The 17,833-nt window shown below is 36.6% G+C and overlaps 1 protein-coding gene across 5 annotated transcripts in view; it reads right to left on the minus strand.

The window, feature by feature from the left end:
- The window catches only part of LOC136871792 (carnitine O-acetyltransferase), a 219,798-nt gene that overhangs the window by 119,009 nt on the left and 82,956 nt on the right, over nucleotides 1-17,833 (minus strand). For all 5 annotated transcript variants that reach the window (XM_067145382.2, XM_067145385.2, XM_067145384.2 and 2 more), the window contains exon 7: nucleotides 16,822-16,993. In XM_067145382.2, the coding sequence (XP_067001483.2) occupies nucleotides 16,822-16,993 (172 nt within the window). The remainder of the gene's footprint in view (nucleotides 1-16,821; nucleotides 16,994-17,833) is intronic.

Here is a 17,833-nt window from a genome sequence, read left to right on the forward strand (position 1 = left end):
CCAATCACACGTAATGTACAACTCACAGGTAATGCAAACCTATGGTGTTCCTCACATAATAGCGCCACTCATAGGTAACACAGACCTATGGTGTTCCTCACATACTGGTACTAATCACAGGAGCCTCACAGAACCATGGTGTTCCTCGCATAATGGTACTAATCATAGGCAACGTACACCCACGGGGTCGCTCATACAGTGGTACTAATCACAGCAACACCCAGACCTATGGTGTTTCTCACATAATAGTACTAATCAAAGGTAATGCAGACTCATGGTGTTCCTCACATTGTGGTACTATTCACAGGCAACACCCAGACCAGTTGTGTTCCTCGCATAGTGGTACTAATCACAGGTAATGTAAACCCATGGTGTTCTGCATATAGTGGTACTAATGATGGATACTGTAAACCCATAGTGATCCACCTACAATAATACGCATCACAGAACCATGTTGTTCCTCACAGTACTGCTAATAGCATGTGAAGTCAACCCATGGTGTTCCTCGTGTGATGGTAGTAATCACAAGTAATCTCATGGTTCAAGATCCATCATCCCTTGGTCGCAACTTTTGACATTCAAATTTAAGAACTTCATTATGTATCCGTATTGAACCAAGAATAGAATAGGAACGAACTAATGGGTCCACCTTTTCAATACAAAACAATGCTATAATATTTAAATTACATTTTAATTAATAAATGGAACTAGTTTCAACACTTTTTCTGCGTCATCTTCAGCCAAAAAACTTAGAAATACAGACATTGACATATATAAAATAAACATACAAAGCAATGCACAATACAATTGGATATATGGCTAAAATGTAAATGAATTAATGTGATGAAAGATCACTTCTTACAACACTAAGTTACAGATTAATTAAAAATGTAACACCATTTCTTGAATCACTGCGTTACGTTTTTTAAGACTGCTCTCTTTTGATCATAAGGAACTTGAGGTCCAAGTTCAATATTTAGTCTGAAAATGTTGATTATATGATTGTAACATGTGGAAAGTATAACATTTTTCTTCTTATAACAAGATATGACAATTAGAAATTTAATCTATAAGCCTGATAGGAACTTAAAGTTCCAGGTTCAACTTTGTGTTGCCAAAATTCAATGTACGAAAAGAATTTGTGTCACTGTTCAAAGATAAAGTACATGTCTTCTCTAGACGGAGCATACAAAACAAAGCACAGGACCAATATGGCCATATTAAGTGATTAAATGGACTGAGAGTTAAAATGAATATCACCTTATACAACACTAAGATAAAATTTTCTTAAAACTTAACACCAAGTCTTGAATCACCAAGTAATATTATAAAAGTTTTCTTTTGAAATCGTAAGGAACTTGAGTCCAAGTTCAAATTTCGGTCTTAAATTGTTTGTTATATACACTATGTGATCGAAAGTATCCCGATACCTGGCTGAACATTACGTACAAGTTCGTGGCGCCCTCCATTGGTAATGCTGGAATTCAATATGGTGTTGGGCGGCCCTAAGCCTTGACGACAGCTTCCACTCTCGCAGGCATACGTTCAATCAGGTGCTGGAAGATTGCTTGGGGAATGGCAGGCCATTCTTCATGGAGCGCTGCACTGAGGAGAGGTAGCGATGTCGGTCGGTGAGGCCTGGCACGAAGTCGGCGTTCCAAAACATCCCAAAGGTGTTCTATAGGATTCAGGTTGGGACTCTGTGCAGGCCAGTCCATGACAGGGATGTTGTTGTTGTGTAACCACTCCACCACAGGCCGTGCATTTTGAACAGATGCAATCACCATCCCCGAAGTACTCTTCAACAGTGGGAAGCAAGAAGGTACTTAAAACATCAATGTAGGCCTGTGCTGTGATAGTGCCATGCAAAACAACAAGGGGTGCAAGCCCCCTCCATGAAAAGTATGACCCCACCATAACACCACCGCCTCCGAATTTTACTGTTGGCACTACACACGCTGGCAGATGACGTTTACCGGGCATTCCCCATACCCACACCTGCCAACGGATCACCACATTGTGTACCGTGATTCGTCACTCCACACAACGTTTTTCCACTGTTCAAGGTCATCCTTCATAATTCTACCTCAGTAAACAGGAGTAATGTTTTTCACAAGTCCAGAGTATACAGATTCTGCTGTCAAGACTGCAACAGTTCTAACCTAGGACAAACAGGACGGAATTTCAAGATCAGATATGCAGAACACGGCATTGACCCTCAAAGTTCCTTTCAGGCTTACAGATAGACATATCCTAAAGTGTTAGGTCGTGTTTTAAGAAGGAATGTCACATTTTAATCTGGAACTGTTCCAGCTCACTCCCACATAAACTATAACAATTTGAGACAGAAATTTGAACTTTGACTCAAGTTTCTTACGATTTCAAAAGAAAACTTTTATAATATTACTTGATGATTCAAGACTTGGTGTTAAGTTTTTAAGAAAATTTTATCTTAGTGTTGTATAAGGTGACATTCATTTAAACTCTCAGTCCCTTTAATCACTTAATATGGCCATATTGGTCCCATGCTTTGTTTTATATGTTCTGTGTAGAGAAGACGTACTTGATCTTTGAACAGTGACGCAAATTCTTTTCATACATTGAATTTTGGCAACACAAAGTTGAACCCAGAACTTTAAGTTCCTATCAGGCTCATAGATTAAATTTCTAACTGTCACATCTTGTTATAAGAAGAAAAATTTTACACTTTCCATAAGTTACAAGCATATAATCAACATTTTCAGACTAAATATTGAACTTGGACCTCAAGTTCCTTGTGATCAAAAGAGAGCTATCTGAAAATATGTTATGCAGTGATTCGAGAAATGGTGTTATATTTTTAATTAATCTGTAACTTAGTGTTGTAAGAAGTGATCTTTCATCACATTAATTCATTTCACTTTAGTCATATGTCCAATTGTATTGTGCATTGCTTTGTATGTTTATTTTATATATGTCAATGTTTGTTTTCCTAAGTTTTTTGACTGAAGGTGACACAGAAAAAGTGTGAAACTAGTTCCATTTATTAATTAAAATGTAATTTAATATTATAGCATTGTTTAGTATTGAAAAGGTGGACCCATAAGTTTGTTCCTATTCGTCTCTTACGAGAGGTACAGGATACTGTGGGTGTATTCTTTGCCTCCATCCCCCATCTGTGGGGTACACCACATTCTCGGCGCACAACACCACTGATGTCAAAAGAAAGACACGTTCTATCTAACCTGCTATGCTTTCTTCATTCATGGTAAATTACTTCCACACCACTGTGCCTCTATAAAAATTTTCTCAGATTTGAAGTAGAAGCAAATGTTGATACATTGCTTGTAATACTCTGACATCTTGACAACTGCAATGCATACAAATTAACAGTAAATAATAATCATAATAATCAACTCAATGAAGAGACATCAACGAAATCTGTTAGACAACTACGCGATATACTTAGAACATGCAAATTTGAAGCTTGGTGTGCATATCCACAAAAAGGAAGAGGTGTTGAGTTATTTGCTCAAGTTCCTGCTGCTAATTCTTGAGTTACCAGAAGAGATGGTTTAACTTGTTCGGAATGGAGGGAGATGTTGAAGATGACCGCGATGGTTGCACCAGTACGTACTCTTCCGGGACGTTCTACCAGCACAGGCCACTGCAGACACTGCAGTATGAAACCTTACCACATGTGCTGGGGAGTTGCCCTCAAGGAGAACGGCTTAGGATCAAACGCCATAACATCATCAGAAACCTGATTGCTAATGCTCTTCGTCTCAAAAATCTAGAAGTGTACGAAGAAGTCCACTGCCTCGCCGAAGGAGGCAGCACTCGCAGGATTGATATTATAGCGATTGACAGACGGAGGAACGAAGCAGAAATTATTGATCCTACGGTACGCTTTGAATCTTCAGCCGCTCAGCCGACTGACGTAGACAATGAGAAAAAGGATATCTATAATCCAACCATCCCTTTCTTTCTTGAGTCGTATAACCTTACAAAAATTACGGTGACTGGACTTTTCTTTGGCGCGAGGGGAACAATTCCCAAATCTTTCGTCACATGGCGACAAAATTATAAACTAGCGAGAAGCCTACAAGATGAGATAGTCGTCTCACTCATCAAATACTCAGTTTCGATTCTTCGTCACCATTTATATGGAGTTCATGCCATTTAACATGGTTAATTGTAACCTATCATTTTTTTAAACATTAATCTTTTTATCTTCCCTCAAAATTGTTATTGTGTATTATTCTGTGTCTTATGGCAAATCTGGGGTGTCCTGGATCAGACTAAATAAATAAAATAAAATAATAATAATAATAATAATAATAATAATAATAATAATAATAATAATAATAATAATAATAATAATAATAATAATAATAATAATAATAATAATAATAATAATAATAATTGTATGGCCTCAGCTACCGTAAGCAGACATTTCAATTTGATGCCAACTGGCTATCTGCTCGTCATTTTAGACGTTTTGTTTTACTCTAGGCCTACTAGATGGCAGGTCAAGTAAACCGAAAGTCTCTTGGGCATCTATGGCCGAGATTTAATGAATTTTGTTGGGTGAACACCAAATGTGTCACCAGAGATCTTTTACATGCCGACATCGTACGACATGGAGTGTCGAATGGACTTTTTTCCGCCCTTCAAAAATCCTATTACCTCTGCCGGGTTTGAACCCGCTATCTTGGGATCTGGAGGCCAACACTCTACCACTGATCCACAGAGGCAGTGATAACTAATAGTTTCCATCATATGCCAGAAACTTAGGAAGTCTACTACTATACAGATTATTATTATTATTACTGAATATCCAAAGCAGTTTGGAACCCTATTTTACATAGTATACTAGGGTTGTAGTTAACATACATATTCAGTTTTACAATGAAAAAGAATTCATGTATCTAATCGACGGAAAATGAAGTGGATGAAGTAAATAAAATATTTGGAACAGCACGGCTTCTTAAACAAATGATACAGCGGTTTTGATAATGCAATGTTGCAATAATTCAAATGAGAGTTCAAGTCATGCCTTCTTCTTTCAAATGCAGCACATTCAAACAGTAGGTGATCCACCGTTTGTGAGGATCCACAAACACACGCGTAGCCATCAGGACGATTAATTCTGAAGCAATGAAAATAGTAACAATTTGCCATGACCAGTCAAAAATTAAGTAATTTCAAAGCTTGACACCAACACGTTACTTTGTAGGCGGTTGAAAAACCTCAGGGAAGAATATTTCTCTGGTAACGTGGCCTCTAGTGATAAAAATCATTGCTATCCGTATTGAAGATACTGAATGTAGGATGCTAAAAGGTTAGTTTTTTCCCACCTATTCAATACATTAAATTTTATAAATTAGGAATTTATTGTTGATTCCACTTGAGACATGTTTCGCCCTTCATTGAGGGCATCATCAGTCAAAATATCACCTCAAGGTAAAAAATCAGGTAACTGGTTAGTAGTTGACGGTACAAATCAATACATATTACTAATACAATTACAAAAATTAAGTATGGGAAATAGTTGTACAAAAGTGATGGTTGAACATATAGGTTTATAGATGAAAAGTCAGCACCAATGCCTAAAATTAACATAGTAGAGTTCGGCAGTGGTGCTCTGGAGAAACAGTTGACGCAATCATAGGGAAATGAAAAGTTAAAAAATATTTACATTAAAACAATTAAGGGAGAAAAGGTGTAGTGTTCGGCGTCAATGTTTGTATCCAAAAATTAATGTCAAAGGTTAGTAAATATACAGTATTTACATTGTTCAATTGAACAGTTGAGATAAAGTTTTAAAAATATTTACATTATAACATTCAGCGTAAATGTTTGTAATAAAAACTAATGTCAATAGTTGGTAACTATATAGTAATTACATTATCTAATTGAATAGTTGAGAATTTATAAATATATACATAATTACAAAAGAGCAGCTGGTGTGCAAGGATAAAATATTTTTTTTTTTAGTACCAAGTGCGTCCTGATGTTTTAGAGGTTGGAAGAAGGAATTAGTATTGACATTTCAGAAATATGTAGAGCAGTTTAATTTAGTTAAAATCACCGGGGGTAGGGAAATATTTCATAGTCAAATGAGGTTTTATAGGCATCAAGCTGGAAGTTTTTCAGTTGCAGTGCCGAGATCGGTACGGAGACTGGTCAGTGTGGATGGAGATTCATGGGTATTCCGTGCGTTTGAACGGCAACAATGGTGACAGTTATTAGTGGGTAATTGCTAGTTATATGGGTAATTGCTAATTATGAAAATGTTGCGGGTTGAAACTTTTGCTTATTCTTTTAGTTGACTTCTGTAGCATCGAATGTGATGTGAAGACATCGGTGTGAAATGCCGGTGAGATAAATTAATATTGTTCCGTGGAATAAAGTATGGCGGACTTCGGGATGAAGTTATTGTTCTTTTCTGGTCTGGTGAGAAAGAATAGAGTTGCTTGTGTTGTGAACTGCTGTGGAGAGATTAGAATGTATACGGCAACTGCAGAGTCAGAGCGTTAAAGCTGGGGTGAGGCGTCTTCTCATTCTGACTGTGAAGAGGAGCCGTAGTGGCACGCCATATTTGTGCCGATGTGCGCTGGGTTCCGGCGTGTTGTTGAAAGTTGTATTGTATGCAGTGGAAGTTATCTGATGTGTCGCTGAGAGGTAATTGATGATGAGTATTGGTGGACTAAGAAGGAGGCTCAGTCTCATCATCAATTACCTCTCAGCGACACATCAGATAACTTCCACTGCATACAATACAACTTTCAACAACACGCCGGAACCCAGCGCACATCGGCACAAATATGGCGTGCCACTACGGCTCCTCTTCACAGTCAGAATGAGAAGACGCCTCACCCCAGCTTTAACGCTCTGACTCTGCAGTTGCCGTATACATTCTAATCTCTCCACAGCAGTTCACAACACAAGCAACTCTATTCTTTCTCACCAGACCAGAAAAGAACAATAACTTCATCCCGAAGTCCGCCATACTTTATTCCACGGAACAATATTAATTTATCTCACCGGCATTTCACACCGATGTCTTCACATCACATTCGATGCTACAGAAGTCAACTAAAAGAATAAGCAAAAGTTTCAACCCGCAACATTTTCATAATTAGCAATTACCCATATAACTAGCAATTACCCACTAATAACTGTCACCATTGTTGCCGTTCAAACGCACGGAATACCCATGAATCTCCATCCACACTGACCAGTCTCCGTACCGATCTCGGCACTGCAACTGAAAAACTTCCAGCTTGATGCCTATAAAACCTCATTTGACTATGAAATATTTCCCTACCCCCGGTGATTTTAACTAAATTAAACTGCTCTACATATTTCTGAAATGTCAATACTAATTCCTTCTTCCAACCTCTAAAACATCAGGACGCACTTGGTACTAAAAAAAAAATATTTTATCCTTGCACACCAGCTGCTCTTTTGTAATTATGTATATATTTGTAAATTCTCAACTATTCAATTAGATAATGTAATTACTATATAGTTACCAACTATTGACATTAGTTTTTATTACAAACATTTACGCTGAATGTTATAATGTAAATATTTTTAAAACTTTATCTCAACTGTTCAATTGAACAATGTAAATACTGTATAGTTACTAACCTTTGACATTAATTTTTGGATACAAACATTGACGCCGAACACTACACCTTTTCTCCCTTAATTGTTTTAATGTAAATATTTTTTAACTTTTCATTTCCCTATGATTGCGTCAACTGTTTCTCCAGAGCACCACTGCCGAACTCTACTATGTTAATTTTAGGCATTGGTGCTGACTTTTCATCTATAAACCTATATGTTCAACCATCACTTTTGTACAACTATTTCCCATACTTAATTTTTGTAATTGTATTAGTAATATGTATTGATTTGTACCGTCAACTACTAACCAGTTACCTGATTTTTTACCTTGAGGTGATATTTTGACTGATGATGCCCTCAATGAAGGGCGAAACATGTCTCAAGTGGAATCAACAATAAATTCCTAATTTATAAAATTTAATGTATTGAATAGGTGGGAAAAAACTAACCTTTTAGCATCCTACAAACGTGGCCTCTAGTCGAAGAAGTCCAAATGTTGTTCCATTGATGGATTACGTGCTTCTTTATGATTTTTTTTAGCGTAGCTAGGTGACGTTTTGTCATAAGAAATTTCCGAATTAGATGTAGCTGCTGCTTTCGCCAGTAGATCAGCTTTCTCGTTTCCAGATATTCCACAATGACCGTGAATCCAGTCAAAACAGATGTGCGAACTTTGTTGAGCTGTGGTTCTAATAGCTACAGCTATTGGATTCAGATTATATTGTGCCATTCACTGTTCACGACAAGATCCAATCGGAACAAAAATGGAGTTTAAGTCATCAGAACGTCAATATTAAAGCGTCAGAATACTACTATGAGCCGAAGGAGTAATGTTTTCGTCAAGCGCTTGGCGAAAAAGAAATATAGTAGGCAGTGGAAAGGAATGACGCATGAAGATTGTTAAGAGTTATTATTAAAATTTTAACATTCAATTCGCATAGAAGAAGGTCATGGTCATTCATAAGAGGAACAAAAGCATCATTGCACCAGAATACTAGCCATAAAATGGAGTGAAGCTTTCGTTCACAACTATTTTATGAAGTATTAGCGCTACAGAATATTTCACGCCACGAAATTAAATCGCACTGTAAAATATAAAGAGTTCCACATTGCTACGACACGATATAAACCCAAGACGACGTATTAGCTGATACCATCAATTCTGAGAGGCTAAAGAATTGTAATATCGACAAGAAGAGAGAGAAGAAAAATATATAGACACATAAAATACCATAATTTGTTTGGAATATTCACTTTTACATATTCCAAATTTTAGAATACTTCCAAGATTAACTTTTCTAAGAGCAATATTCGTTTATCACATGCAGATGGTAGAAAAGCATATCCATAAGATGACGACATTAACCAAACTGACGTCTTGTTTTGTTCCAATTGCTCGAGAGACCAGCAGCATGCATTAAGAAAATGGAGGCAAGACTACTTAGATGAAAGCGACACAGGATGACATTTCCAGCCCATAAGGACCGGTAACCAGACGAGACAGGCCCACATGTTCCCAAACAGATGAGGGAAATGCCAGGAGTTGTGCCCGCATGTCCATCCACCCGGACATGAGACGACTACGGGAGACGCAGAGCAAAGATAGGTTTCTTTAAGTCAACCATACAAGTAAGAATTTATTTATTTTTGCAAGAGCTATTCTAATTAATGTCAGTGAAATGATTATATACGAGAAGACGTATACCATAGTTAGGTTAGATAAGACTTTCACAGTGACTAAGACAGACTCAACACAGATACTTCAAAAACAATTAAAACAAACACTAAAGAAAACAAATTTTCTATTTACAGAACAAGAAAAAAACAAATTAATTAACATGAACCCAGGGCTTCCAACAGTAAAAGCCCTTCCAAAAATCCGCAAGACCGGAATCCCCATTAGACCGATAATTAATTACAGACCAAGTCCTATTTACAAAGTAGCACAGTTCACTCAGAAATTTCTAAAACAACATTGTAGATTTAGTGCTAATAAATCAATTAAGAATACCATGAATTAGTTAATAATTTGAGTAATTTTGAACTACAACCATATCACACAATACATTCGTTCGACGTGGTTAACATGTTTCCAAGTGTTAATACCAGTAAAATAATACCAATCATATATAAAAATTTAAAAACTTATAGTCACCTTAGTGAACTAGAGATACAGGACTTTAATAGAGTTGTTAATCAACAACAATTATTTCACTTTCGACAACACGATTTATAAACATATCCATGGGATACTTGCAGAAATCTATATGGATTTTTTGGAAGGTTCCGTGATTAATAACAAGAACACGTTCAACAATATACACTATTGGTCGAGGTATGTAGGCGACGTATTCGTAGTGTTAGACGAAAGACTAGTAGATGCTAAGACCACTTTAAATAAACTCAATGACATAAACCCGCACATCAAGTTTACCTTGGAGACTGAAAATAACGGATCAATTAACTATTTGGATTTAACTATTAAGAGACAGCCCCCGTCATTTTCTTTCAGCATCTATAGGAAGCCAACACAAACCAGCGTAGCCATAAGGCATGACTCTATACACCCACAAGCTCATAAAAGAGCCACTTATTTCAGCCTAGTAGAACGCGCTTTTAGAATTCCAATGTCAAAAACCGATTTAAATAAAGAGTTGAATTTTATCCGTAAAATATCTCATGCTAACAGCTACAAGACTTCTTTTATCGAAGGCATAATCAATAAGATTAAACATCGCCCACAAACTAAGCTCATTAGGGATAAACCAAGTCATAATTCTTATTCAACCTTTACGTTTAATAACAGCATTCATAGAGTTACCAACATATTTAAGAAGAACAATGTAAAGATTTCTTTTCGAACGGATAATAAAAGTTCCGATGTTTTACACAACACAGCTACCTTACATAAATCCAACCCTTATCTAAGTTCAGGTGTTTACAGATTTCAATACAATGACTACGGCAGCGCCTACCTAGGGCAAACAGGGCGCAACTTTAAGATTAGATACGCTGAGCATGTCAACGCAGTAAAATATAATAGATTTTCCGCTGTCGGGCAACATATACATTATTTAAAACATAATTTCACAAATTTGGAACACGATATCCAAATACTAGAATCTTTGAGTAAAGGACCATTACTCGACCCTACGGAATTATGCTACATTCATACAGACCAATACTTTAATGCCAGTCTTAATCTTAATGATATTTCTGAAACTCCAAAAGTCCTTTTCGACTTTTTGATAACATTTCTTAATAAAGTCCAGATTCCAAACAAGAATTTAATTTTACGCATAATACGCAATAAGTTCTCTCGGTATTCGTTCTGCAGCCCACGCCCGCCTGATTCTCCCCACATGCGCCGCCTCGGCCCGCCCCTACTCCCCCCTCCTAATATCGTCTGACTGCAAACACACAGTCAATGCTGTCTCGCCGGTCATAGCGTGTGGCTAACAAGAGGTTCGTCCTACGGCAGTTTGAGGCGAGTCTTCCCCCTTTAAAAACATTTAATCTTTATCATTTAGGTTGTACAGACTCAAACAATTCCAACGTAAGTTTTTTAACGGCATTTCATTTCATTATAGGTTCCATATTGAACTAAGAAACATACGCTCTAGTAAGATCTTAAGAAGCCATCTGAATGTTTTCCACCTCATAAGCCTAGGACATAAACTAAAAATTGCAAGCATTCACAACTTTTAAGACATTGCTGCATTATACACATGAATGAAACACAGCATTTTATCAAGAGCACAAATTCAATAACATCGCAACCGGCTGTTTATAAAGAGACCTTAATGAACTCTATTAACATATAAGTGACTTGCAAGTTTATCACTTGTTATAAATGTTTTTAATGTGTTAATATTTTCAAAACAGTTTTAAATAGTTTTTCCACACCCTTACTTTAAGTCTTATTATGAATTGTATGTATGCCTATTTTTCAATTACAGCTGAGGACGACACTATTATGTGTCGAAACTAGTTCGGTATAATTATATAAATGTTGTAGTTGAATACAGCATTAAAGTTTGTATTGAATAGGTGGAAATACCAAAACTTTATTTATTTGTAATTCTTAGTTCAATACGGAATAATGAAATTTCTTACGTTAAAATTGAAGGTTGATAGATATTCATCGGACCTAAATGTCAAATCCATGTGTAGGATACAGTCAACCAGTGATAATAAAGCATCCATTCGTAATGCTGTCAATGTAATATGAGAGGAGGTTAACTTTTTATCTCTTAGTGAATTTCATACGACGTTGCGATAAATATTAGGTTTATGAGAGAACTTACGACATCCAGTAATAGTGGAAATGAGATCGTATGTAGGATATGTTTATTAAATAGAAGGATATGGTAATATTTTACGGAATTATTAAAAGACTGAGACTATGACAGAGTAGTTAGGAACACGGTCCATGATGACAGTTAGAAATACGTCGAGTTGGAATGAGTTAATGTTGTTACTGTGTAGTGAAATGCTATACTGATATGAAATGTGAAGTGATGGTTTTAAATATGAATAATGATATGAGGTCATTATGATTAATGTTGGTGATGATTTTTGTTCTTCGTGAGTGTGGTCATAGTTTGTTTTAAGGAAGATAGTATTCCAAGTTACGTATTTTTTGAGGTAGTTAATGAATATAATTTGGCTTCAGTCGACCGTTTATCCTTGAATGAGCCATAAGTAAAGTAGGATACGATCTCAATGCCGACCGTATGTTGATATTTTTATTAAAGACCACCAAATGATTCACGATGAGGAGGATGATATTAAATTAGCCTACATCCGTGTATTTCTTCTAACTGTAAGAATTTTCTCACATATTAGGGAGGCTTTGAAGTTTATTCCAATGCATTACCCGATATCACTGGTGACTTAACTTCACAAATAAGAGTTGTTGGTAGTAAGTGAAGTCTTCTCACAAGGTAGACCAACCAATTATGGTATGATTTGATGGAGTGATGGTCAGATACACTTGATAGCACTATGTTATGACATAGATATGTACTTGAATTAATTAATCATCTCAAATAAGAGAATAATTTGCATAATTTTCTAGATATGATGTTTGATCATAATATTTTAAGAATATACATTGACTTCAAGGGAGTTGTCGTTTCTGCAAGAAGAAGTGCCAAGAAATATGAGAACATGTTTGGAAAATGCGATATATGTTAAATGTTTTAAATATTTTTGAAGATATTTTCTTATGTCAATCTGGTTGTATATTTGGACACAAATAGTTAGAGTCAAGCAAAGTTAACTTATTACAATGAATTAACGAAATGAGATGAAAGCAACTAGAATTTTCGGAACAACTTTTCAAGAATTTACTTAATGAAAGATGCGATTCCAATTTTTAATTTATTCATTGCCAAGTATGGAAACTGCGTCCAACATTTAAAAAACTCTCAATCTACGACAGTGTATATAGTATGTTTCAAAATAATTTTAATTCGTTTTATTAGATGCATCTAATGTCTTTGTCTAACTTAGATTATTTTCTTTTCAATCAGATATTTTCAATCTAGTATTTTTCAATTAATATCTTTTAATGTAATGTTTTTTCATTTTTAATCATCCTAACTTGAGATTTTATTTTGATACAACGTCTCTAACTTAACATTTCAAAATGAATTTCAAGACATATGTCAACGTTCATTACTTACTATTTCAAAGAGAAAATTTTGACAACCTTTTGCGTCTGACTTTTCTTGATTTATAATAAATGAAGCATAGTAAAAGTTAACCATTCTTTTAATTACTTTTAGAATAGTTGCTTAAATGTAAGTACTAACAACTTGGTAATTTCGAAAGCCGGAGGTGGATACTAACTAGGAATACAGGTAGGAGACGTCCTTCTGCGTAAGTTAGGTATTTCCACTAGTATAAATCGGTGATCTTTTCTCTAATGCGGAACCCATAGCCCGTAAACTGTGAACAGTGAGAAATGTGATCATATTTGAGCTAGCCTGGATCTTGTGTGTCTCGACCTGGACGCGGGGTAGGCGCAATATTTATTATTTATTGCATTCAGCGCAGCTTGCGAATCACTTAATAACCGAGTTTTCTTATTGTTAGATTTGCACCATTCGATCGCAGACTTGATCACCCACAGTTCAGCCTGGAAAATAGAGCATGTGGAAGAGAGTTTGTACTGAGATGAGAACACCTCAGAATCGTTTTCAAGAACAACAAAGGCACATCCAACTCTGTCCTGTTCATCTGTACTTGGTATGCGAGATCCATCTGTGTAAATAAAGCAGTCATGGGTAATTGAACAATTTTCATAAATGAAGTCTTTGAAGAGACTTGGGTGATCAGACTGTAGAAAATGACAAGGTTGCTCTAGAGTGGTATTCAGAATGGGCATTGGTGACACTTTGTTTTTTTTCAAAAAAGTGAGTTCAGCTTTTGCTATCGCCGTCAGAAATAGTGGCTCAATGGCTGCAATAAGAAGAGCTGCATCAGTAGAGGTGGTGCGGTGAGCACGGGAAATACTAAGGGCAAATCCTCTCTGAATTTGCATCAATTTATGCTGAGCCCATTTCTTCTCAAGTGTCATTCGAAAAGAGGAAACACAATACAATATCAGAGGTACAAACGCTGTATCATAAATAATTCTTAGTACCTCTGAATTTAGTCTCCAAGAAGGTCTGCAACAGGCAATAGCCAAACCTTGCATACACTTACTGCCTTTCTGTTGTAGTTTGTTGAAATGGGCCCTGAAGGTTAACTTCTTGTCAAGTACAACTCCAAGATAAAGAATATGATTTTCAATAGTGATATTTTGACCATTTATTTTAATATTCGGCTTTCTTAGTTCCCTTCTCCTTGTAACAAGCATGGCCTTTGTTTTCTGGGGATTAAATTGTAATTTATTATCACAACCCCAAGTAAATAAAATGTCAAGAGACAAATTTGCTCTTACTCTCAGAACCCACTAATTATCTGCTGTAATTAAAAGAAGGGCGTCATCAGCGTAGGCCACAACTTTACAACCAACAGGAAGACGTAAAATCAGAAGGTCATCGTATAAAATGTTCCAAAAACCAGGACTACAGCTAGATCCTTGTGGGCAACCCCTTTTCAGGATCTTTGAAGAAACTGCTGATCCGACTTGAAGTTTAACTTTCCGATTTTGGAAATAAGATTGTATTAATTTATATAAATTTTTGGGACAGAGCTTTCTTTTCAATTGAGTTAGAACTTTTGGCCACCAGGCATTATCAAATGCACTGGAGATATCCAGTGATATTAGGATAGCTACTTCATGCATGGAGAAAACAGTCTCAGTCCATTCTACTACACTAAGAACAGCATCTTCAGTCGATTTTTGTGGAGTAAATCCGTACTGGAATTGACTTAAGTGATTGTTGCTATATAAGTGGTTCATGACCCGATCGATTATTAACTTCTCAAAAATCTTCTCCAGAACTGGAAGAAGGCAAATAGGCCTGAAAGATTTGGCAGTAAACATTCTTGAAATAATGCCTTTAGGGATTATTTTAACAATTGCAATTTTCCAAGATGTAGGGAAGAGGCTGAACACCAAGCAGTTATTAAAAAGGGTGACAAACAGGGAAGGAAAACACAAGTGGATATTTTGAATAATGTTTGCTGATAGTCCATCCCAGCCTGATGCTTTCTTGTCATTTTGTGCGAGTATTATTCGTTCTACTTCTTCGCGGGTGAAAAGCACATCGTCTGCAGTAATAGGAGGCAGAGTGCAAAATAATCTAATGGCCTTTTGCATTTCTGTGTCGTCATCTTCTTCGGAGAAGAAAGAGTTGATAAGAACATCAGCAGTGTCGGAGAAAGATTTTGTAAAACTGGTGTCTGATTCAATTGAGCAAATAGTATTATTAAAGTTTTCAGGTTTTCTTGTTAATTTGTAAACAACTCCCCAAGGATTACATTTCGTAGGCAGTGAGCAGAATTCTTTCCATTTTTCTGATTTCCTTCTTATTATCAAATTCTTGTACTCTTCCTTAACTACCAGATATATTTCTTTGTATCGCTGACGGAGAAGAGGACAACGCCTTCGTTTATAACGTCTGTGACAAGCAAGAACACGTTTACGCATGACTGTTAGCTCTTCGTTCCACCAGAAATTTTTAGGAGGTTTCTGAGATATTTTTGGTAGATTTGCTTCAGAAATTTTGATTATGGCATGAGTTAGTTCGTCTGTAGCTTTTTCTAGGTTTTCCGCGGTATTGCAACATTTTATTTCTTTTGATATTCTAAGTAAACTTCTTTTAGCACCCTGTTGAAAGTGACCCCATTTGATGTTTTTGGTATTTCCAAACCCTGGTTGTTTTTTGAAATTGTCTCACACCATAACAATTTTCAAATTATGTGTATTATGGATAAAGGACTGAACAAAGAGGAATGAGGATCAGTGGACAGAAAAATAAAATAATGGTAATGATCACAGGAAAGGGAATACAAGGGAAGGATCTAGTGGCACATGCAGGAGAATACAAATGAGAAATGCAAGAAACGTGCTGTGCAATAGATATGCCAACATTCTCTTGGGCAGACATTTTGGCCTAATGAAAGCTGTATCCAGGAAGCTGAAATGAAGTTTCTGAAGAGCAGGGTTCAGAAGACAAAAAGGAACAGAGTTAAAAATGATGACGTATGAAAAGCAAATGAAGATGGAAGAGACAAGATTGGATACACCAAACAGATGAGCAGTGAAAGGAAGACAAAAGAGAGTTAAATACTGACACTGGACTGAGAGACCAACAATAAGATGAACAGATTTAATGCAGTTGACCCCAGTAGTAGATGTCAAGTTGTGTAGAGGAACTATATTAGCTCCAACCAGGAAAGAAATGAACAAGGAAATATGACAATAATGATGATGTGCGTGTATGTGATAACTAGAGGTGGGAATTATAGGCTTGAATAGGTTAGAACGCAAGCGTATTTGAAAAAGGCGCAGGTGTAATCTAGCCACTCTATAGCTATGCCGGTGAATTTCATAAATTTTAGAGGTTCCGATAGTTCAGATCACTAATATTTATGCAAATCTCACTGCAGAACCATCGTGCACATATATGACATTTACGCCTTGGTTAAATACGTTTGCACTGTAACTTATTCATGCCTATAATTCGCATCTCTAGTGATAGCTTAACTAAGAATTGACAGAGGCAGTTCACCTGACATAAATACCTTTCGTCAGAGCCTTGTACGCCTTTCCCCAAGTGTTTCTGTTCTCTGTAGTGAGCACACCCACAGGAGGAGACGGTGGCGGTGAGCTTGACATCACTTCACAAAGCTGAGTCACCACCTGCTCCTCGCTTAATGTCTCCATCTTGTTACCAAGGACTGGAACTTCGAAGAACTATGCAAAGAAAACAGCATGCAGAACATAACATTATGTCTCTGCCAATCAGTACATATTACAAAACTAGCTGTTGTACACGATGACATCCTTGTATTCTGCATAGAACTGAAACTATGGTATAAACATTTTGTTTCAAGTGGTGGGTAGGTAGGTAGGTAGGTAGGTAGGTGGGTAGGTAGGTAGGTAGGTGGGTAGGTAGGTAGGTAGGTAGGACTCCAAACCAAGATCAAGATATGGATAAGGGCGCTGACAATACGAAAACTCCAAAACTGAAATATGCCACTCGCAATTCTTCCAGCCAGCCTGAAGTCACTGAGCTATTATTCCAAGCGTGATTGCTATAATAGTAAGTAAATCCAGTCAGCACTTCCCCTTCCTGTTGGATCAGTGTCTGACTTTCTTTTGTTCTCTGCCCTAACACAGACTGCAAAATACCAACATAAAAAACAAATATCACATTAATATTCAAAAAGTAAAGACAGAAGGTGACAAAAACCAACATATAGATTTTCATGCAGTTTTCATCATTGTTTAAAGCATTTGTTGAGAAAGGTTTAAGTGTAGATAAAAAGGGAGCCAAGCAGTGGCCAAATGAGAGTTTTGTTGGCTTACCTTGGTTAAACCCAGGTATGTTTGGGAGAACTGTAGAGGCTCGACAAAACAGTCAGCAACAGTATATAAGCTCACCAGACAAAAACTAGTCCCCCTAGTGCGCACGCACAGATGGTAATAATAATAATGTTATTTGTTTTACGTCCCACTAACTACTTTTTAAGGTCTTCGGAGACGCCGAGGTGCCGGAATTTAGTCCCGCAGGAGTTCTTTAACGTGCCAGTA

This window comes from Anabrus simplex, chromosome 4 (assembly GCF_040414725.1).
Source record: "Anabrus simplex isolate iqAnaSimp1 chromosome 4, ASM4041472v1, whole genome shotgun sequence".
Taxonomy (NCBI): Eukaryota; Metazoa; Arthropoda; class Insecta; order Orthoptera; family Tettigoniidae; genus Anabrus; species Anabrus simplex.